Source organism: Megalobrama amblycephala, linkage group LG3 (assembly GCF_018812025.1).
Source record: "Megalobrama amblycephala isolate DHTTF-2021 linkage group LG3, ASM1881202v1, whole genome shotgun sequence".
NCBI lineage: Eukaryota > Metazoa > Chordata > Actinopteri > Cypriniformes > Xenocyprididae > Megalobrama > Megalobrama amblycephala.
In genome coordinates, this window is record NC_063046.1 from 14,441,602 (window position 1) to 14,464,592 (window position 22,991).

General features: G+C 39.8%; 1 protein-coding gene across 4 annotated transcripts in view; it reads left to right on the forward strand.

Annotated features, from left to right (window-relative positions):
• Positions 1 to 19,672, forward strand: part of tspan18a (tetraspanin 18a) — a 49,304-nt gene extending 29,632 nt beyond the window's left edge. For 3 of the 4 annotated variants that reach the window (XM_048184112.1, XM_048184114.1, XM_048184113.1), the window contains 7 exons: positions 14,934 to 15,029; positions 15,562 to 15,756; positions 17,920 to 17,994; positions 18,080 to 18,178; positions 18,267 to 18,428; positions 18,744 to 18,827; positions 19,050 to 19,672. In XM_048184112.1, the coding sequence (XP_048040069.1) occupies positions 14,934 to 15,029; positions 15,562 to 15,756; positions 17,920 to 17,994; positions 18,080 to 18,178; positions 18,267 to 18,428; positions 18,744 to 18,827; positions 19,050 to 19,097 (759 nt within the window). In that variant the 3' untranslated portion in view covers positions 19,098 to 19,672. Of the gene's footprint in view, positions 1 to 12,071; positions 14,748 to 14,933; positions 15,030 to 15,561; positions 15,757 to 17,919; positions 17,995 to 18,079; positions 18,179 to 18,266; positions 18,429 to 18,743; positions 18,828 to 19,049 lie in introns of those variants that run through there. The other variant, XM_048184115.1, reaches the window with a different exon arrangement.
• Positions 19,673 to 22,991: the final 3,319 nt, after the last annotated feature.

Sequence of the window (22,991 nt, forward strand, 5' to 3'; positions counted from 1 at the left end):
ATAATATTGTTACATTTCATAATTCCCTCATGTTTATTAACTCTTATTAGTTAGATGATTCTCTGAAATGTATTCATTCTGTCCAGATGAAATTCTTTTTTTAGGCTTTATATGGTATGTGCTATGTTTGGTCCTGACATGTCCACCATGTTTTGTCCCTCACAGCATCATGCTTTGGACTTCTACTAAGAGATCTATTGTGTATTTTAGGGTCAGCATTTTCACTTTCTAAAAAAAAAAATCCTTTTGTCTGTCTGACCTTACGTCTGAGTCAAAACACATCATTTGAAGGTCATAACATTTTGTGTGAATCAGAGCAACGGCTCCTGAATACCAATGGGACCCTGCGAAACCTAGTGAAAACGAAATATACCACAATATATTTAAAATACTTTTATTTCATTCTAAGTATACTACAAATACATTTGCATTTTTATGTACTTAATAAAAATACCCTGCAATTGTATACTTGTCACGATCACCATCTGTTCCTGTCATGTTCCTGTCAGTTCCCGGACTAAACTTCCCACAATCCTCTCTGCCAGTCACATGTTCACTCCACACCAATCACCTGTTGCCACATACAGCCTAGCACACTATCACTAATCACCACACCCAGCTGCAGCTCATTATCAGGACTATATAAGACTCTCACACACACCACCCATTTGCGAAGTCTTGATTCCTAGTGACAATTCTGAGCGTTCCTTCTATCCTGTCTGCTTGTGTTTGATCTTGCCTGTTCCTGTTTCTTGACCCGTTGCTGCCTGTCCTGACCCTTGCCTGTTATACTGTTCTGTGAATGATATCCGCCTGTCCTGACCATTGCCTGCACCCTGATTACGATCCTGCCTGTCCCTTGCTGTTCTCGTCTGCTCCTGATTGACCCTGCCTGTACGACATTCTTAATAAAGCTTGCATTTGGATCTTACCATGACTCCCGCTTTGTTACAGAAGACTTCGCCGCCACCACGATCCAGCAGCTTTCCCGGAGAGCATATAAACGGTATGGACATTGCTCAATTATTGTTGTGGAGTACGCAGGGTACACGATCGCTAGAGGAATATGTGCAGGAATATTTGAACATTGCTTACCTCTCTGATCTACCGGACTGTGCTCTGATTGACTTCTTTTGTGATGGCGTCAACCAACCTCTCCAGAGTAGATTAAGACGAGAGGGACCGCGTTCATCACTCTGCGGTTTTATGGACTATGCTCTGTTGTTAGTTGTTTCTCCATTTACTGTGGGTGTCGCGGAGGAATGCGATTCCTCGGCTGGCTGTGTAATGGCCGCCGCACCTAAGGACACTCACAAGATGGCGGCTCCCATAACAGCAACACCAGTCAACGTCTCCGCTGATCGCCCAGAGTCACGTCACGTCTCCGCTGATCGCCCAGAGTCACGTCACGTCGCTGGTCCTGTCCGAGAGCGGAGAGGATTGCGTTCCAGCATGAATGATCCTCCACTGACTACAGCACGAGCAGCTGGCATTCCGAAACCCACGCCGGCCGTTTCGCACCCAAGCCAGCCGGTCGCTACGCTCTCAGGCCCGCCGGCCGCTTCGCACTCCAGCCCGCCGGCCACTACGCTCTCAAGCCCGGTGGCCGCTTCGCACTCCAGCCCGCCGGCCGCTACACTCTCAAGCCCGGTGGCCGCTTCGCTTTCAACTTCGTCTATTGCAACGCTCTCAAGTTCGCCTGTTGCAACGCTCTCAAGTTCGCCTGTTGCAACGCTCTCAAGTTCGCCTATTGCAACGCTCTCAAGTTCGCCTATGGCAACGCTCTCAAGTTCGCCGGTTGCCATGGACTCTTGTTCGCCGGGTGCGACGCACTCAAGCGCCCTGGATGCGATGGACGAGATGGCCGTTTCGCCAGTGCCCACGGGCAAGATGGCTGCCCCTTCAGTGTCTGGAATAGAAGGGGTTGTTCCAGCCATTGAGTCCGCTCCAGAATCCGCTCCGGCCCGTGAGTCTGCTCCAGAGCCCGCTCCAGCCAGTGAGTCCGCTCCAGAGCCCGCTCCAGCCAGTGAGTCCGCTCCAGAGCCCGCTCCAGCCAGTGAGTCCGCTCCAGAGCCTGGTTCCGCCAGTGAGTCTTCTCCAGAATCCTCTCCAGCCAGTGAATCCGCTCCAGAGCCTGCTCTCCCTGTCAGTCCTGTGATGGCCAAGAGGGCTGTCTTCACTTTTTATGTTTTGGCGGTCTTGCGTGCCTGGAGGATGCACTCAGGCTTCCTTGACCATGGACCAGTTTGCCAGCCTGAGCCCGCTGCCGTCCCGGAGCAGCCCGAGCCCGCTGCCGTCCCGGAGCAGCCCGAGCCCGCTGCCGTCCCGGAGCAGCCCGAGCCCGCTGCCGTCCCGGAGCAGCCCGAGCCCGCTGCCGTCCCGGAGCAGCCCGAGCCCGCTGCCGTCCCGGAGCAGCCCGAGCCCGCTGCCGTCCCGGAGCAGCCCGAGCCCGCTGCCGTCCCGGAGCAGCCCGAGCCCGCTGCCGTCCCGGAGCAGCCCGAGCCCGCTGCCGTCCCGGAGCGGCCCGCTGCCGTCCCGGACGGCTCTCCCTGATACGGCCACGGAGGCCGTCACCGAACTGCCCGCTCTCCCTGATACGGCCACGGAGGCCGTCACCGAACTGCCCGCTCTCCCTGATACGGCCACGGAGGCCGTCACCGAACTGCCCGCTCTCCCTGATACGGCCACGGAGGCCGTCACCGAACTGCCCGCTCTCCCTGATACGGCCACAGAGCAGCCTTGGTCGGCCCTGCCACCACCGCCTGGACCATCTGCTCTACCGTTGCAGCTCAGGCCATCTGCCCTGCTGGCGCCACCCGAGCTCCTTGCCCATGAACCCGCCAATGCCTCCCTTGATTTCCCCAAGAACTTTTTTGGGGGGGGCAGTATACCTAGGGGTGGGGAGCTGGGGGGTGGGGACCCTGCCCAGCCACTGCTGTCGTGGCCATTCATGGACTGTAGGTCACTAGGGCCATGTATGGACTCTGACCCGCTGGGGTCACCCATGGAATCTGCCCTGCCGCGGCTGCCCAAGCCGCCTGACCTGCCGTGGCTGCCCAAGCCGCCTGACCTGCCGTGGCTGCCCAAGCCGCCTGACCTGCCGTGGCTGCCCAAGCCGCCTGACCTGCCGTGGTTGCCCGAACCACCTGACCTGCCGTGGTTGCCCGAACCACCTGACCTGCCGTGGCTGCCCGAGCCACCTGACCTGCCGTGGCCGCCCGAGCCACCTGACCTGCCGTTGCTGCCCGTAGCACCTGACCCGCCGTTGCTGCCCGTAGGACCTGACCCGCCATGGTGGCCGAGTTCCTGGAACCTGCATTGGGGACCCTGTTTACGTCTGCATACCAGTCCCCAATGCACCCACCCCCCCTCCCTAGCTGTTCCATTTACGTCGCGAGGACGCGCCTTCCGGAAGGGGGGCGTTATGTCACGATCACCATCTGTTCCTGTCATGTTCCTGTGAGTTCCCGGACTACACTTCCCACAATCCTCTCTGCCAGTCACATGTTCACTCCACACCAATCACCTGTTGCCACATACAGCCTAGCACACTATCACTAATCACCACACCCAGCTGCAGCTCATTATCAGGACTATATAAGACTCTCACACACACCACCCATTTGCGAAGTCTTGATTCCTAGTGACAATTCTGAGCGTTCCTTCTATCCTGTCTGCTTGTGTTTGATCTTGCCTGTTCCTGTTTCTTGACCCGTTGCTGCCTGTCCTGACCCTTGCCTGTTATACTGTTCTGTGAATGATATCCGCCTGTCCTGACCATTGCCTGCACCCTGATTACGATCCTGCCTGTCCCTTGCTGTTCTCGTCTGCTCCTGATTGACCCTGCTTGTACGACATTCTTAATAAAGCTTGCATTTGGATCTTACCATGACTCCCGCTTTGTTACAATACTTTTAGTGTACTAAATTGCTAAATTGGAACAACTCATTTTACTTAGTGCATTTTAGTCCAGAAATAGTGCTGAGATCCAACTAAAGATATACTTATTGTGCTAAAATGGAACTGTTGCATGTATATTTTAGGTACACTTTAAATATCTTGCATTTAAAGACTGATATTATACAGAGATCATACTATCCTTACATTGTTACATATTTTTGGTTTTAACAGTTGTATTGTGTGGTAACCGTTTTATAAAGGCAATAAGGTGCTCAAGTCAAACTTATCAAAAAGTTACAACTCAGTCTTCTGGTAAAACGACAGACTTCTCTCTAGTGATACTGTATGCCAGATCATTTCGATAATAATTCATTTCGTCACAATAGGGAAGAAAGGATCTGTCACTACTTCTGTTACATTGCAACTTTTAAGAGGACCTATAATGCTTTTTTACATTTTCAACTTTCTTTAGAGTGTAATGTTGCTGTTTGATCATAAAAAAAGGTCTGCAAAGTTATACAGCACAAAGTCCACTCAAAAGGGAGTTATTCTCTATATCAGTAAGCACTGTTTCTGAACTCCCTGAAACACCTCAGTTGTATTCTTGAGTTTTCTCCTGGGATTGTACACAATATTCCTCATCTAAATAATTCCCACCAAAAAGGCCTGGTTGAGTTGCATTATAGTGTGTTGAAACTTGCGATTATGGTAAGGGATGTGACATTTCCGAAACAATCAGAGCACATTACACTTTTTGAACGGAAAGGATTCATAGAGACAGGAACTAAACAGAGAATTACTGACAGACTGGGAAGAGAGGTGCTGCAACAATGTAAAATACGGTGGGTACGGAAAGTATTCAGACCCCCTTAAATTTTTCACTCTTTGTTATATTGCAGCCATTTGCTAAAATCATTTAAGTTCATTTTTTTTCCTCATTAATGTACACAGCACCCCATATTGACAGAAAAACACAGAATTGTTGACATTTTTGCAGATTTATTAAAAAAGAAAAACTCAAATATCACATGGTCCTAAGTATTCAGACCCTATGCTCAGTATTTAGTAGAAGCACCCTTTTGATCTAATACAGCCATGAGTCTTTTTGGGAAAGATGCAACAAGTTTTTCATACCTGCATTTGGGGATCCTCTGCCATTCCTCCTTGCAGATCCTCTCCAGTTCTGTCAGGTTGGATGGTAAACGTTGGTGGACAGCCATTTTTAGGTCTCTCCAGAGATGTTCAATTGGGTTTAAGTCAGGGCTCTGGCTGGGCCATTCAAGAACAGTCATGGAGTTGTTGTGAAGCCACTCCTTCATTATTTTAGCTGTGTGCTTAGGGTCATTGTCTTGTTGGAAGGTAAACCTTCGGCCCAGTCTGAGGTCCTGAGCACTCTGGAGAAGGTTTTCGTCCAGGATATCCCTGTACTTGGCCGCATTCATCTTTCCCTTGATTGCAACCAGTCGTCCTGTCCCTGCAGCTGAAAAACACCCCCACAGCATGATGCTGCCACCACCATGCTTCACTGTTGGGACTGTATTGGACAGGTGATGAGCAGTGCCTGGTTTTCTCCACACATACCGCTTAGAATTAAGGCCAAAAAGTTCTATCTTCGTCTCATCAGACCAGAGAATCTTATTTCTCACCATCTTGGCAAACTCCATGCGGGCTTTCATGTGTCTTGCACTGAGGAGGCTTCCGTCGGGACACTCTGCCATAAAGCTCCGACTCGTGGAGGGCTGCAGTGATGGTTGACTTTCTACAACTTTCTCCCATCTCCCGACTGCATCTCTGGAGCTCAGCCACAGTGATCTTTGGGTTCTTTTTTACCTCTCTCACCAAGGCTCTTCTCCCCCGATAGCTCAGTTTGGCTGGACGGCCAGCTCTAGGAAGGGTTCTGGTCGTCCCAAACGTCTTCCATTTAAGGATTATGGAGGCCACTGTGCTCTTAGGAACCTTAAGTGCAGAGGACATTTTTTTGTAACCTTGGCCAGTTCTGTGCCTTGCCACAATTCTGTCTCTGAGCTCTTCAGTTTCTTTGACCTCATGATTCTCATTTGCTCTGACATGCACTGTGAGCTGTAAGGTCTTATATAGACAGGTGTGTGGCTTTCCTAATCAAGTCTGAATCAGTATAATCAAACACAGCTGGACTCAAATGAAGGTGTAGAACCATCTGAAGGAAGAAGAAATGGACAGCACCTGAGTTAAATATATGAGTGTCACAGCAAATGGTCTGAATACTTAGGACCATGTGATATTTCAGTTTTTCTTTTTTAATAAATCTGAAAAAAGGCCAACAATTCTGTTTTTTCTGTCAATATGGGGTGATGTGTGTATATTAATGAGGAAAAAAAATGAACTTAAATGATTTTAGCAAATGACTTCAATATAACAAAGAGTGAAACATTTAAGGGGGTCTGAATACTTTCCGTACCCACTGTATGTGGAAAAATAAGGTGTTTTTTGAAATTTCAAGCAAGAAAACCTATTCTAGTAGACCCCAAAAACAACCTCAAGGCTTTGGAAAAGGGCATAATATGGCCTCTTCAAGTACTGTAATACCAGTAGGTGATTAAAAGACCGAACTGGTAAAAAGAATAACTTTTTCTACTGTATGAAACAGTCTGAGCTTTATATCCAAGAAGAGGTGGTGAGAATATTGGTGTAGCAACTAATCAACAGATCGATCCTTATCCTAAACACATTGATTGCCTCTAACACTGGTTGTAAGCATCTCTCCTGGGTAGGTTGAGGTGCTGACATAATTAGATACACAGGCATCTCTCTTCAGAAATACCATCCTCAGCTACAGCATGCTCTATAATGCAGAGAGCCGTGCATGATTGAAGGCGTCACGATGAGAAGGGAAAGATATAAATAATGGCTTGTGTTTACTGATGCGTGCTATGAAAATAACTATATTATTACAGTAATGCATTAGCAGGATTTTGTGCTGCATCATTCACAAAATGTTATCAAATGAAAAGGTCTTTAAGTGTTGCCCTTTTTGCTTAATACACAGTATTCCTTTAAGAAACAGAGTAGCATTTATTGACTGACTAGTTCTGCACAAGAGAGCGGTTCATTAATACAGAGGTTATGATGTATGTGCTGATGCCACATGAGATGTTAAGTCAGACACAGCCATTTCCCAAGGGCTTCAGTAACTGTCTAAAGAGAAGCGGCAAGTCCTATAAATTCACTTTATGCGTCTGCTTAGCATTCAGCTCACCTCGCACAGCAGCCATTGACTCCTGCTCTTTAATATGGATCTTTCCCCCAACCTCCACATTTTTTCTCTTTCCTATCAATTGAGAGCCATAAGAAGAATACTATATTTTTGTATGTATTTGATATCATGCCATGCCATTCATTTGAGGTTATTTGGTAGTGTGTGACTAATCATCAAAGGTAAAAGCAAGAGCCGTTTGTCCTCAGTATCAGGTGCTTGGAAATGAAGAACGAAAAAGAAAGACCCCTCTGGGGTAAAATACAATCTTTACTAGGTCAGTCTTAGTTCAGGAATGCATGCCAAAAATACCATGGTTTCGTGAAGAGGGTACAGTGAGGTAAATAAGTCTATGACAGTAGATCTTCTTGTGACAGTGTATTACAAATAGTTAGACTTTTTATTTGGCTAATTAAAGTTAGTGTCAGATCTTTGTGTAGCAAAGTGTTCACAGTCTTTCAGTGATGTATTAAGTATTTCCATCTCCTTCACATCATTATGAACAATAATAAAACTGTTGACGGAAGTTTTGATTTTAGTCTACAGAAGTTTGGCACCATTGAAGAGTCCATTAATCAGGCTTTAACTTTAAGTCATCTCTCTCTTTGTATTCTTAAATGCAAAGGAGAGAGTTTTCAGTGCGAAGCGTTTGAAGTTCAATATATTCCACTGAAATCACCCCCCTGCTGGCACAGCAATGAGAAAAGTTAAAAGCATTCTGTCTGGTTTATATCACTCAGTAGAATGCAAATCTCCTAAGTGGTTTTCTTTACAACACAGTATAGATGGCTTATTTTTCAGTTTTTTTTTTCATAGCAAACATTAGTGTAATAGTAGCCAGAGTAGTGCATGTCTGTAAGTCAGCCATTTTCTCAGCAAATACAATAAACAGCAAACAGCACTTAAAGAAATAGTTTACCTCAAAATGAAAAATCTATCACCCTTATGTTGTAAATGTGTATGACAAAACATTATTGTACTTTCAGTGGATTTTGTGTTCCACAGAAAAAAGAAAGTCATATAGGTTTGGAATGACTTGAGAGTGAGTAAATGATGACAGAATTTTAGTTTTTTCAAAAATGAAATTTCTGTCATTAATTACTGATGTCGTTCCAAACACGTAAGGCCTTCGTTCATCTTCAGAACACAAATTAAGATATTTTTAATGATTTTTTTTTTTTATCTCCCAAAGAAAGCAATAAAATTACCACATTTAGTAAAGACATTGTTAAAATAGTCAACGTGACTGCAGTGATTCAACCTTAATGTTATGAAGCGACAAGAACACTTTTTGTGTGCAAAAACAAAACAAAAATTACGACTTTATTTAACAATTTGAACTGTTGTCATATGCCAGTGGCCGGCAACAGACGGCCCCCGGGCCAAAACTGGCCCGCCAGCAATAATATCTGGTCCGCGCCCGCAGCCAGATTATTTTGATAGTTGCTGGTTCTGAATTTAGATCTGTCTGGAGAGTGCAGTTCATGGTTGCATAGCAACAACAGACGCCATGGGAGCGCAAGCGCTTTGGAAAGGAGAAAGCGACACGGCCGCGCTTTCTCACGTGTTTTTAGAAGCGACGTGTGAACGGCCCCTAAAATTATATTCTTGGCAAACAGCAACAACTTCATTGCAGATAAGACACACCGGCTTTGCATTCACAAAACTAGGTAAGATGAACGCATAGTTGTCTTTCCATTCTTCTTTGTATGCACTATTTTCGCTGTCAACTTTCCTCTTTAGACTCTTTGATAGTGCCATTTTGTCTCACCAGCTAGCTTAAACGTTAACATCACTCTGCACAGGACGTAATAGCGTACCTCCAGCATGCAAATAATTTAAAAAAATGCAGTTTAGTACTTGAGGATGCTAAGGAATAATTCTGAGTGTAAAAGTAGGCTACGTCAAATATTTATTACAATAAGTTGGGCTCCATTGTGTAAAAAGCAAATTAAAATGACACACATTTATTATTCACAATATGGAAAGAGGAAATAAAACAGTTCGTTAAGAGCATGACTCAAACATGTCATTAATGGGCTTATTCAAGTCCTCTTTTATTTTTTGAGTTATTTTTATCCATTCCACATCTCCCACATATGTGTGTTTTAGCAAGGCGGTCTGTGTTGCAAGTTGGTGAATGAAGATACTTGCCAGGTTATGTGTCACTACTCTGCTTTATTAATTTATCCAGTGTAAAACCTGGACACTGCCACACAAATGTGGCTTTTTGTTTATGACTGTCCTACTAGCTCACTACCAGTTAAAAAAGACACTGTAACAGTCTGTAACAGGCAATTCTAGTTGCATTTTTTTTCATCAATTAATTATCCTTTGACTATGTTCTTGCCTGCCATCTAGTGGTGAAATATTTATTTGGCCTGATGCCAAACTTACTTGCAAACCCAGTTATATGCAGTTGACTTTGTAAACGCATTGCAGGCTTCCGTGTTTACATCAGAACGCCGGCTAAATATTGGCTGGAGCCAGTCAATAATGAGTCGGTGTTCTGACGTAGAACACGGAAGCCCTGAACTGCGATCACAACGTCAGCTGCATATAAAAACAGTTTAAATTGTTAAATAGTCATAATTTTTGTTTTATTTTTGCACACAAAAAGTATTCTCATTGACTGTTTTAACAATGTCTTTACTACTTCTCTTGACCTTGACTGTGGTAATTTCGTTGCTTTCTATGGGAGATTAAAAAAAAAAATCTTCTCAGATTTCATCAAAAATATCTTAATTTGTGTTCCGAAGATGAACGAAGGTCTTGCGGGTTTGGAACGACATGAGGGTGAGTAATTAATGACAGAATTTTCATTTTTGGGTAAACTAACCCTTTAAAGGACTAATAAAATAAGAAAGTGTTGGCAGAACAGTCCATATTTATTTATTCTCACTGAAGTTGCCAGTAAACATTTACTCCATTGCATCTTAATTCAGGCAATACTTTGTTCATGTGGTATTCCTGTTCTTGTTTCACTGAGCTTCAGATTGATTTGCTGCCAAAAGGGGCGATGCAATTTGTTACAGGGAATCGGAGAGAAATGTTAGAGGCAGTCATTTAGTCTGACAACCCTCTTCCATTTTTAATCGGTGAGCGTGACAGACCTCTGACAAAAGGCATCGAGACTTCAGAAAAAGCAGTGAGTAGGTGAGTTTACCAAAATAGGGTTGTCACACTTTTCAGTTAGAAAACATGATAATCATTCAACCAGCAACATCTTTTCCCAATGCAATTATTTGTTAAGCAGTTTGTACTTCACAACCAGAAGAGACCAACCAGATGGAAAGATCTTACACCAAAGCTGGATCTCATAGGTCAGCTGAGACAAACATGCACAGATGGTTTGAAGAGCAATGTTCTCACGTCGCACTCAAATAGCTTATAACGAGTGTTTACTCTCAATGTGAGGAGTGGATGAAGAAGATCCTCCATACTGTCTGTCTCTGAGCTGTACCTCCCAGTTGGAGGCTGTCTCGTGATGGATGAGTGCAAAGTGAATTCAATGTTTTGCCAGAGCTCTGTGAAAATACTTCATGTGTATTCTACGATTCCTCCAGGCAGCTGTGACAGGTTGATTTATTCTGTAAGAGGCAGAGGCAGTGTGTGATTGGTTCTCTTCTGTAGCTGCATGCAGAAATCATAGCTCAATCCTGCTCTGCTATCTCCTCGGTCATTGACTTTCATCTACTGTTCTAACAGTGAAATGTTTTCTATTCTACAGTTCAAGAGGTCCCTTCGACATTAAAAAAGACAGATCCGATTTTTGGGTGCTTTTTGAGTTCAATGAGCAAATAACCCAAGACTGTGAAATTTGATTTGTAGCTATTTAAGTTTTAACCAAGCAGAAGACAAATTACTTTTTTATTTGACAAATTGTATAATCACTGGATTAACCTTAAAAAGGTTTTTGTATCTTGGGGGGATACAAACATTTGAGAGGCTGTGGGGAGAGGCAGTGAAAGTGTAGGTCTCATTTCTTGGCTTCATGTTGAAAGGGTGTTTGTTGTGCTTTGTTTAGCTCTCGGGCAACATTTAAAATCCAACTGTAGTGGAAAATCTACTCACCTTCAGATAAAAGTTGATATATTTCACATATTCACAATATTTGGAGGGGACTTACAAGTTTAAAAAGTTGTTGTTAAAGGATTAGTCCACTTTTAAATACACTTTTCCTGATAAATTTACTCACCCCCATGCCATCCAAGATGTTCATGTCTTTCTTTCGTCAGTCGAAAAGAAATGAAGGTTTTTGAGGAAAACATTCCAGGATTTTTCTCCATATAGTGGATACCAACAGGTTGAAGGTCCAAATTGCAGTTTCAGTGCAGCTTCAAAGGGCTTTAAACGATCCCAGACAAGGAATAAGGATCTTATCTAGTGAAACGATCAGTCATTTTCGAAAAAAAATACAACCGTTTATGCTTTATAAACAAAATATCGCCTTGAACGTACTTTCCGTTTCCGCATTCTTCATAACGCTTACGCTGAATGTTCTACGCCTTCCCTAATCAACTTACGGAACGAACGCGGCGCCAGTTTCGTTTTTTTCCGTAAGTAGAATAGGGAAAGCGTAGAACATTCAGCGTAAGCGTCTTGAAGAATGCGGAAACGGAAAGTACGTTCAAGGCGATATTTTGTTTATAAAGCATAAACGGTTGTATTATTTTTTTTTAGAAAATGACCGAATTTTTTTTTTTTTTTAGAAAATGTTCCCCATTCATTTCAAATTAGATATAACCCAGGAAATGACTTGTGTTTCATTCACTAATCCGAATTAATCTAATTACATTTCATATTCTGAAAGTTGTGTTTATATGTACCTTGAATCTAATTCTTGTATTTGCATACATGTGTGTAATAAATCTATTCCAAAAAAAAAACTTGCATGTGCAATGCATCAGTCGCCACGCATCAGTCGCCACATTCAGAAACAGAGAAGGACATTGTAAGACTGTCACCGGAGCTCCAGTGAGTATAACTGGTGTTTCTTTTTGTAAAGCAAATGTGTAGCAAATATTCTGTCTCCACCACTGACCAGTTCATAAAACATAAGACATAAGTAAACAAACACACATTTGTAAGACGTATATAAATGGCTGTATCATGGCAGTGCATGTGCGCTTTATATATTTTAATTTGAAGAAAGTAGTCAGATTAAGGGGTTTACATGGCTAGAATTATTCTGCTTATTTAAGATCTACACAACCCCCTTCAGTCGGATCGAAATTTAATTCGGATCAAGCTCAATAGGTATTTTCAGTCTGACTGAGCCATCAATTTGATTATAAACGGATTATTAGGTTGCATGTAAACATACCTTTAAATGAATTGTGAAGTTGGGAACAGCTCTGAATGATCCTATGAATCTATTTAAATCCACAAACTGAAAGCACGGCGTTCGTTGTAGTGTATAACTTTTTGTTATATTAGATGACACTCTCTTTACATCCTGATTGCAATCAGTAATATACTGTAGTGGTCTAAATATTAAAAAAAATATATCTTCTGTGGAAGTCTCAGGACCAAAAAATGTCAGAATGCAATGACTGGAAATCATCAGAATCACAAATCATCAGACATCACACATCATCAGCGCGTTTCATAAGGCTATGCAGAGTTGTAGACATACAGTCACAAAGCTCTGCAAAAAAAGCAGCCACCTTTTACAGTTCCTCCTGAACCAAAACAACGAGTTATGCTGCGTTCACGCAATGTCGTAACTGTAATTGATAGATGACAACCCGTGATGTACTGTTTTTGTTCTCGGACTCGGAATTATGCTTTTCTATGGCAACACTATCAACGCTGAAATGAATCTGCAGCAGTCAGGTGGTACAAGTCAGAGCTCTAAGTTGTTTACGTACATTATTATATTATATGCTTTGGGTAATTTAAAGAAAGATTGTGTCTCTCATGACTCCTCTGTAGACTCTGCTCTGGCTCTGAAGGGAGGGTGGGATCTAATGCTATTCAATCTCACCGAAATTGCCTACCCTACCTTTAATCGGTCAACCTCTCGGAATGATAACAAGACGACTGGTGCCATTGGTGACTAAATTTTAAATCATTGTCGCACATTAGTGTTGTGTAGAATCTGTGACCATTTTGAACGATGCTTGGATCCCTTCAGAGGACGTTTAAGCAAAGCATCACTTATTACCAAAGTAAATTAATTATATAGAATGTAAAGAGACAAAAAAACAATTCCCATTAATTGATGTAATATAACTCTTTTGCCCATTATTGTAGTGTCTGGATTGTTGCGAAAAAAGCAGCTGTGGCTCTGTGATAATGGCCTTGAGACTTGAGGGCTGAGCCTTCTAACCTTCTGAGGCTGGTGGTCTTAATCTAAGAAGACTGATACGGCCAACCACCCACCTTTCCACACACATACAAATAAAATTGCTCACCCAGCTGCAAGTTAACCAAGTTTAGCAGGGCTCTTCTGCCACTTATAACACCTGACTGACTCACCGTGTTGCACAGGAAATTACTTTGGAAAAACCAGGCTGGGGGGATTATTGAATTATGCCAGAACTGTTCCGTGAGAGGAGAGGTGGAATTATTTGCTGCCACGGCATCTACCGTCAGCTCCCGTGAAATCAGCCAGCTGTTCGGAGCTATTTTTACAGGGACCACAGCTGCAGAAGGCTAGCCGAGACACTGGCTGGCGAGTGCGTTTGTTATTATACGCACCACCTGATCCCAAGGGCCAGTTTTTGAGGCAGTAGCAAAGTCAAAGCTACCTGTGGGAGGTGAGCTCAGGACCCAGTGCACTAATGAAGAACTGTACCATCATTAACCTAAATTCCCCTAATGGCCTGTAATTATAGAGAGTGCATTGTCAGCGAGGGACACTTTAGCTTTGCACGGAGGGAGCACTTACCATCAACCTTATTGCTCCAAAAAGAAGTAAAAGCACCAAACATAATATTTTTTTTTTATCATCACACAGCTAAAAAAAAGCAGGACACTGTATAAATGGAGGGCAGGCTAAATATGATCATTAATTTCAGGTAACCAGAATCTAATTCGACCACTCATTATGTTGTATTAGCACCCTCTAATAGTGTTTTTGTACAGCGTGCACCCTCTATTGTCTCGTAGCGGAGCAAAGGGAAATTTACGACATTAAAGAAGCACAGGTGATGGAACACGGTTTGAAAGCACCTGGAGCATATCAACAGAAAAGAGCAGAGAGTGCTTGGATGAATTCAGGGAAGGTTTGGGGCACACAGCTTGCGGTCTGGGGTGTTGAAAGGACATGTTTATTTAGCTGGCTGAGTATCGCTCCTGGTGCGAAGATGAACAAATGTGCTCCAGCAGTCCTGATGGTGTTTTTAAGCCATGCTGCCCGTTTTCAGTACTCCTCCTCCATATTTCCTTTTCGCGAACAACTCATCGCTTACGTCGAGTCAGCATGTGACATGCATGACCAGTCAGTGTGAAATGTTTTTATAGAGAAAAATATAGTGAATTCTGTTTAACATCCATCTTTGTGTTACATTTCCGTGAATATATGATTACAGGAGCTGCCAGTCATTCTTTGAACTACATAATGCGGCATTATTCATCAGGAACGCCTGAATACAATATGTCAGTCAATGTGTGTTTTGTCAATGCCACTGTATTATTTTAGTGACAAATTCACAAAATGATCTCACTGAATGAGCTTAAAAACACAAAAGCCCACCAGTCACTAACAACGCTGACTCATCTTTAAACGAAACATGTGACTTTCACGTCTCCTGTGCAGTAATGGCTTTCTTTGTTTCTCATGATGCTTTTTCAGGGGCTGGGAGAAGCTTCAGCAAGAGGCACAAGTATGGAGGGGGACTGTCTAAGTTGCATCAAGTACCTCATGTTCATCTTCAACTTCTTCATTTTTGTAAGTGCTCTCTTTCTTTTACTATCTCTTGAATGGTACAGGAACACTCCGTTATATGTTGTGTAGGCTGAGAAGATCTAGATTTGACTCTGACATCATGCTAGTTTTATTTTTATTTCTGACTGATGATTTGCTTTGGTTGGAAGCGTGTGAAGTATCTGTTTTAGAAAACAATGTCTGATGATATGCAGGTGTGGATTCTTGCTTTCCTAACAAAATACGTAAATCAAAAGAGTCTGAATGAACCAAGTTGTTGCTTTGAACAAATATTAATGTTGCGGCATGAAAAAGTGCATTGATCTTGCGCCAACTTGTCTTCTTTTTGCTCGTGAACCACATTGCACTTCCTTTGTTTCTCAAACGTGTTTTGTTAACAGCCTCATGAACTTCCTACTGCCACACTAGTGCTGTTTCATAGAAAGGTTGAGCATCAGTCATCATTTGATAAACTCAATATAGCTATATCATGAAACCGTATTTTGTGTTTATATTGTGCAGGGATTTTTACTAAAGCCCTTTTCTCCTTCTTTAGCTTGGAGGTTCATTCCTTCTAGGGGTGGGAATCTGGGTGCTGGTGGATCCGACAGGTTTCCGGGAGATTGTGGCAGCAAACCCTCTTCTGTTTACTGGAGTCTATGCAATTTTGATCATGGGCGGGATGCTGTTCCTACTGGGATTTCTTGGCTGCTGCGGAGCCATACGAGAAAATAAATGTCTCCTACTGTTTGTATGGGCTTTTCTTTCTTTCTAGATATTTAATTTTTTGGCATGTGTCAATATGCAGTGTATATAGGTCGATAGGATATTTATTATTTAATGGTCATTTCCCACATTTGTACATTTTAGATTACCTTTGCTGTCATCTAATCCTTACTTACATTTAATCTAAAAAATAACAAATTAATTAATAACACAATAATTTAGTAACGCTAAATGTAATCTTTAGCAAATATCCATATATTTTTTATACTGGACATTATATTATTGTTGTGATGCCTAAATTCACTTGTAGCATTTTCTTTTCTTTTTTCTTTAGTGTTTTATTTGTAATTTATTTAGACTAAATTATTTACATTTTTAATATTTGTGATAACATGAAAATTAGCTTATCAGTATCAGCCATAATTATGTTAATGTTCTAAATAGGGATCTATTTAGCATCTATTTAAATAGCATTGTGTGTAACACAATATATATATAGTCAGTCAAACCAAAAATTATTCAGTCATTTTTGATATTTTGGATACATTTTTACTAGTGGGTGCAGGACACTATAGTTCATTTATGTAAGTGAGGATAGCAAAATAAAGTAAACTGTGAGGTATTATACCCAAAAATTCTTCATGATAAAAATTTGGAACCAAAAATTATTCAGACACTTTGACCTGACCATGTTTGGCTTAAGTGTTATCTTGGCTTAAGTGATATCTTAACATAATTAAGATTATTTTTTTCTGACACAGTTTAACTCTGAGATTTTGACATATTTTATTGCCATTTTTTTAAAACTATAGTGAATAAACTGTATTAATGAATGAAATGTTCAAGGTGTCTGAATAAATTTTGGTTTGACTGTATATACAGTATATGTGTGTGTGTGTGTGTTTTAGTACGAGGAACAATTCTTACTTTTAACTAGATGCTTATTAGCTTGCATATTGGCTGTTTATTAGTACTTATAAAGCACATATTAATGCATATTCTGCATGACCATATTCTACACCCCTTAATCCTACCCCATACCTAACCTTAAATGCCACTACAACTACCTTACTATTAATAAGTAGTAAATTAGGAGCTTATTGAGGCAAAAGTCATAGTTAATAGTGAATATGTGTTCCCCATACTAAAGTGTTACCAGATATATACATTTATTTATTTAGCATTTTTAATATGATAATAATAATTGGCTCATCAATATCAGCCAAAATTATTTTAAAGGATTAGTTCACTAAAATTTTAAAAAATTTTCCTGATAATTTACTCACTCCAATGTCATCCAAGATGTCCATGTCCTTATTTCTTCAGTCGAAAAGAAATTAAGGTTTTTGATGAAAATATTCCAGGATTATTCTCCTTATAGTGGACTTCAATGGCCTCCAAACGGTTGAAGGTCAAAATTACAGTTTCAGTGCAGCCTCAAAGGGCTTTAAACGATACCAGACGAGGAATAAGGGTCTTATCTAGTGAAACAATCGGTCATTTTCTAAAAATTTTTTTAAATGTATATGCTTTATATAAACAAATGATCACCTCCAAGTGCTTCTGCCAAAACTGCACTTTTGTATTCTTCAGGAAAGCTTACGCTGTATGTCCTACACCTTCCCTATTCAACTTAAGGAATGAACGCGGCACCAGTTCCGTTTTTTCGTAAGTTGAATAGGGAAGGTGTAGGACATACAGCGTAAGCTTTTTGAAGAATACGGAAAGCGGAATGGTGTAAGCACTTGGAAGGCGATCATTTGTTTATATAAAGCATATACATTTTTATTTATTTTTTTCTTATTTTTTAGAAAATGACCGATCGTTTCGCTAGATAAGACCCTTATTCCTCGTCTGGTATCGTTTAAAGCCTTTTGAAGCTGCACTGAAACTGTAATTTTGACCTTCAGCCATTTGGAGACCATTGAAGTCCACTATAAGGAGAATAATTCTGGAATGTTTTCATCAAAAACCTTAATTTCTTTTGAAAGTGAACTAATCCTTTAATATTGTGCATTTCTGTTTGGCATCAAAAAGCAAGTCTTTATTTACATAGCACTTTATACAATATTGTTTCAAAGCAGCATTACAGTGATAAACAGGAAATTACACTAATACATATTTGCTGCATATTTATGCATCTGAACTACTGATTCAAATATCTCAGAATCCTGTTTTTCTCCCACAGTTCTTCATGCTCATACTCATCATATTCCTGGCAGAGCTGTCAGTGGCCATTCTGGCGTTCATATTCCGGGAGCATGTGAGTATTATTATAGCTGGATATCATCAAGCCACCTGTAATATACTTCTCCACTCACTATTCTTGTCTATCTGTGGATCAACAGCTCACCAGAGATTACTTCACCAAGGAGCTGAAAACACATTACCAAGGCACCAATAGCACTGATGTCTTCACCTCCACATGGAACGCCATTATGACCACAGTACATAAAACTGAATAGCTCTACCCAAATCTACTAGTACACAATAATGGCATTCAGGATGTTTAACTGACTGTTGGTGTCTCCACAGTTTGATTGCTGTGGGGTGAACAGTGCTGAAGACTTTGATGATCAGAGCCTCTTCAGACGGCTGAACCCCAGCAGACTAGTGCCAGAGGTCTGTTGCCAGAGGAACGATCTGATGATGAGCAAAGACGAGTGTCTCAAGGGAATTATGCCAATCCGTAACAAGGTCAGCAATGAGTTTACAAATTAGTAAACACATGCATCAAGAAATTTACAGTTTTTATTGGAGGAAAAAGGGGTGTGGTTATATATATATATATATATATATATATATATATATATATATATATATATATATATATATATATATCATATCATATATATATGAGACATACCACTCTTCTACCAATATAAATATATTGATTTTCTAACCAATTTAGAATGACAACACTATGAATGATGAACAAATGAGAAATTCAATATCCATTGAAGCAACAACCTTTTGTTCACTCATATTGAAACTCGCACTTCTTTGAAACAGGGCTGTTATTCAGCAGTGGTGGACTATTTTGAGACATACATCTATATGGCTGGAGCTCTTGCTATTGTGGTGCTGACTATTGAAGTAAGGTTATGATTTTTATTATGAAAGGCAAAGTATAATGTGATCAATTTACATTTGGAATGTGATGGCAAAATGTTTTGCAAGAATTATGAGTTATGATCGCCATCTAGTGGAGAGTGTAAGAGCAGCTTTGCCATGAAATGTCAATCAATATAGAATATTTTTAAAACAGTATTTTCAGTGAACTTTCTACTAATTTTGTTTTTCTTTCTCTTTCATCAGCTCTTTGCCATGGTTTTTGCTATGTGTTTGTTTAGAGGAATCCAGTAATTGTCCCTTACAGTAAGGACATTTTGAGGAGGAAGAACATGGCATGGCATGGAAGACAATTTTTAAATAAGAAAAGAAGACACTTGTATATTTGCCATCTCTATGTTGTTATGTTGGAATATCTGAGAATTGCCAAAAATGTATCGTACTTCACAGCTGGGACTTTGAGGTACTTGTTTGTGAAAACAAAAGTAAAAGTAATTCGTAAATTAAAGGATGTTATCAATGGAGGGGCGCCTTGCACTGATATTTGGTGGAATATTTATAGATGACAAAAGACTGATTTCTACTAAGATGTTTTACCTCTTACCTACAGTAGATTGTTCATCACTGCTCCAGAGCCATGCTTAAAAACCTACACTGTGTGAATGGAAGCGTGTCTGTGAAACTGAGAAGGTTGCTTTGTGTGTGTGCTTGTGTTTCTGTATAAAATCTGAGAGGCCAGCAGCTTCTATAAAAAATGTTTTGTGAGTTGCAATCGTGAATATTTTATGTGATTTTAGCAAAACTGTGGTGTATTTGTGTTGTATCTGTTGTACATGACATTGAATGATATTAAATAAGAAAAAAAAGAACATCTGGAGAGCTTGTTTGCATCGTGTTTCCCATCATGGGTGGAATTTGGATTTTCCAATAACTAATCTAATAATTCTGGATGAAAGCTCTGAGTGCATTCATTTTGTAGCACATGCTAAAATACTACATTAAACCAAATATGGTTTTAAGGAGTATGGCCATAGACTGGGAATGGAAATGTACGATTCAGAGTGGTACATAAATATTGCATAAAGAAAATGAAAATATCTAAAAAGCTGGATTTTAAAACCAACCTAATAGGAAAGTGGTTTACAGTTCAAAGAAAAAGAAAGAAATAGAAAAAAGCACTGCAATCTGATTTCCCTGCCTCCGGCTATACAAGATAAATAGCCTGAGCAGTGCGTTGGTTCTCAAGACTCAAGCGACTGCAAGAGATGCACACGCAAGCAGGTGAAGAAGCCTAAAATGCATGTTCACACAGTAATTGTTGGACAAATCACTGATTATTGATTCAGATGAGATGTATGGAAGGACGAATAGTTCTGGCTCCTTGGGACTAGACAGCTATTTATTTTAAGAGCTTGTCATTAGATTTACTGCCAGAATGAGTTTGTTTTTTCCCCAAGTACTAATCGTAATAATTATTTTCTGAATACCAACTGCCTATGTTTCATTTTGTTTGTTTGCTTAGCAAGTATTGTTACATATGACTTAATAAATAGGATTTCTGAAATAAAGAGCACTTCAGTTGTAAAAACAACTGATTTTCTATTTTAATATACTTTAAAATATAATTTATTTCTATGATACAAAGCTTAATTTTCATCAGCCATTACTCCAGTCTTCAGTGTCACATGATCCTTCAGAAATCATTCTAATGATGATTTGATAATCAGTTTATTATCAATGTTGAAAACAGTTTTTTTTGGAACCTGTGCCACTTTTTTCAGGATTTATTGATGAATAAAAAGTTGAAAAGAACAACATTTATTCATAATAGAAATCTTTTTGGACAATAGAAGTCTTTACTATCACTTTTCGGTAGTGTATATTGTTACAGTAGTGTATATTGTTACAAAAGATTTCTATTTTAAATAAATGCTGTTCTTTTTTTCTTTACTTTTTATTCATCAAAGAATCCTGAAAAATGTATAAGCACAACTGTTTCCATCATTCTTACTAAATCACTATATTAGTATGATTTCTGAAGGATCATGTGACACTGAAGACTAGTAATGATGCTGAAAATTCAGCTTTGCATCACAGAAATATATTAAAATAGAAAGCCATTATTACAATATTACTGTTTTTTTTTCTGTATTTTTGATCAAATAAATGCAGGCTTGATGAGCATAAGAGACTTCTTTCAAAAACTTTAAAAATAGTAATGTGTCCAAACTTTTGACTGGTACTGTATATTTGTTTGTCAGCTATTTTTAACCTACTTGCCAGTGTCTTTTAATGGTAGATAGGTGGTAGATTTTGCATGCTGCAAATCACTCACACTGGACACAACCAACACTGGATGACATTCTTGTGATGCTTCTGAATTCTTTGGCATAACCAATGTAGGTCATGCAACATTTTACCAATGAGGTAAGGACAATAGTCGAATCAGATCTATCAATCACAATTGGGGAACCTATATTAATAATCACTGGTCCAACACATTCTGCATATACAGGCCATTCTACAGAATTGGTTCAAAGTCAGAGTCAGAAACGTCTTGACTTTTTGTATGCAAATTGTATAATATCCAAGGTACACATTTCTAGTAATTGTACAGTTAATTCTCATATTGTATTTTCAGAAGGTTTTAGAATATTTTTCCTCTCCACAAATTTGTCACTACCGAAACACAATAAATAATTTAATATGAAGGGTTACATTGACCTATTAAGATTTTGTTTACATCTGTTTTGTAAATATGTTTTGCTATTTAAAAAAAAAAAAAAGTTTTCACAGGTAAATCAGTAACAATTACAGTTTTAACAATATTTCAAGTGTAATTTATGAGATATGTTGTATTATATATTTCTTTGTAAAAAGCATAAAGTTTATCATACTGATTTCAAAGTTAAGGATTCATTAGTTTGAATAAACACTATAATAACATCTTAGTTGATAATTCACTGTATTTTTTTTGACAAAACATCCCATGTTTCGACAGTGACAGTAATGTGTTGGTAGCCACCACAACACATTACAGAATTTTAACTCATATTAAAACACTAACGATTTGCATAATAAAACATACAAAAATTCTAATGAGTTGGATAACTGTGCAAAAATTTTGTTTATTTCCCCAAATAAACGATTATTTGCTCCCTTTCTATAAATCACTACCAAAACAATGATGTCACTACCGTAACAATCAAGACTGAAACATGGTAAAGTTTCGGTTGTGATACTTTTGAGCCTAGCTCAAAGATGATAATCAGCACATGGTTAGCACAGTTCTGAACAATTGTACACACACAAAAACTACATTTTATTAAATAACCCCCAAAAAACAATGATGTCACAACCGAAACTTAACCACGTTTCGGTTGTGACTGTTTCGGTAGTGACAATTTTAGATACATTTGAGCCTAGCTCAAAGATGATAATCAGTACATGGTTACCTAGCACTGTTCTGAACTGAGTTCTACACACATAAAAACTACATTTTATGGAATAACACCCAAAAAAGTTTGCTTAATTGCAGAAAAAACTGTTTGGTAGTGAATTACACAGAGATTTTCAGATTTTGAACACATTTAACTCAAAATGATGGTATCTACTATGAAAGAGAGGCTATGAGAGGGAGGGACACAAGAATATTTCCTGATCAAAAATGTAGAAGTGTGGTTAAAATCAATCTTAGCCAATGGACTAAAACATACACTGTTTCGGTAATGACATGAAAATGCGAATAGAAACTTTTATATATTAAGCTTACTTATATTTTAAATATTATTGTGGGATTCAATAGATAATAGAAGGATCTTAGTAAACAATTAAATTTGAATATTTAAATGCTTTTTAAATGTGTTTTTGGTTGTGGGACAGCAGTAGAACGGCCCATATAACAGATGTCCACTGACTTTTCAATGGCCGTAATTGTTGAGATCAAATGTGCTGGTGTCAACACCATTATATCCATCATGGAGTCAGTTTTATGTCAGAAATTTTAGCAAGGTGAAAATCCCAACCCATTATGATTCAGTCTGGTGACAAGAGGCTACATATGTCAGCCTTTTCTCATGGACCCGGCCATATCTTCCTCCTTGCCAAGCATCTCAGTTTAATAGCGCTCTTGCTACATATAAATGCTGTGAATTATGAATTTTTAAAAATTGTAAGGAAAACAGTAGG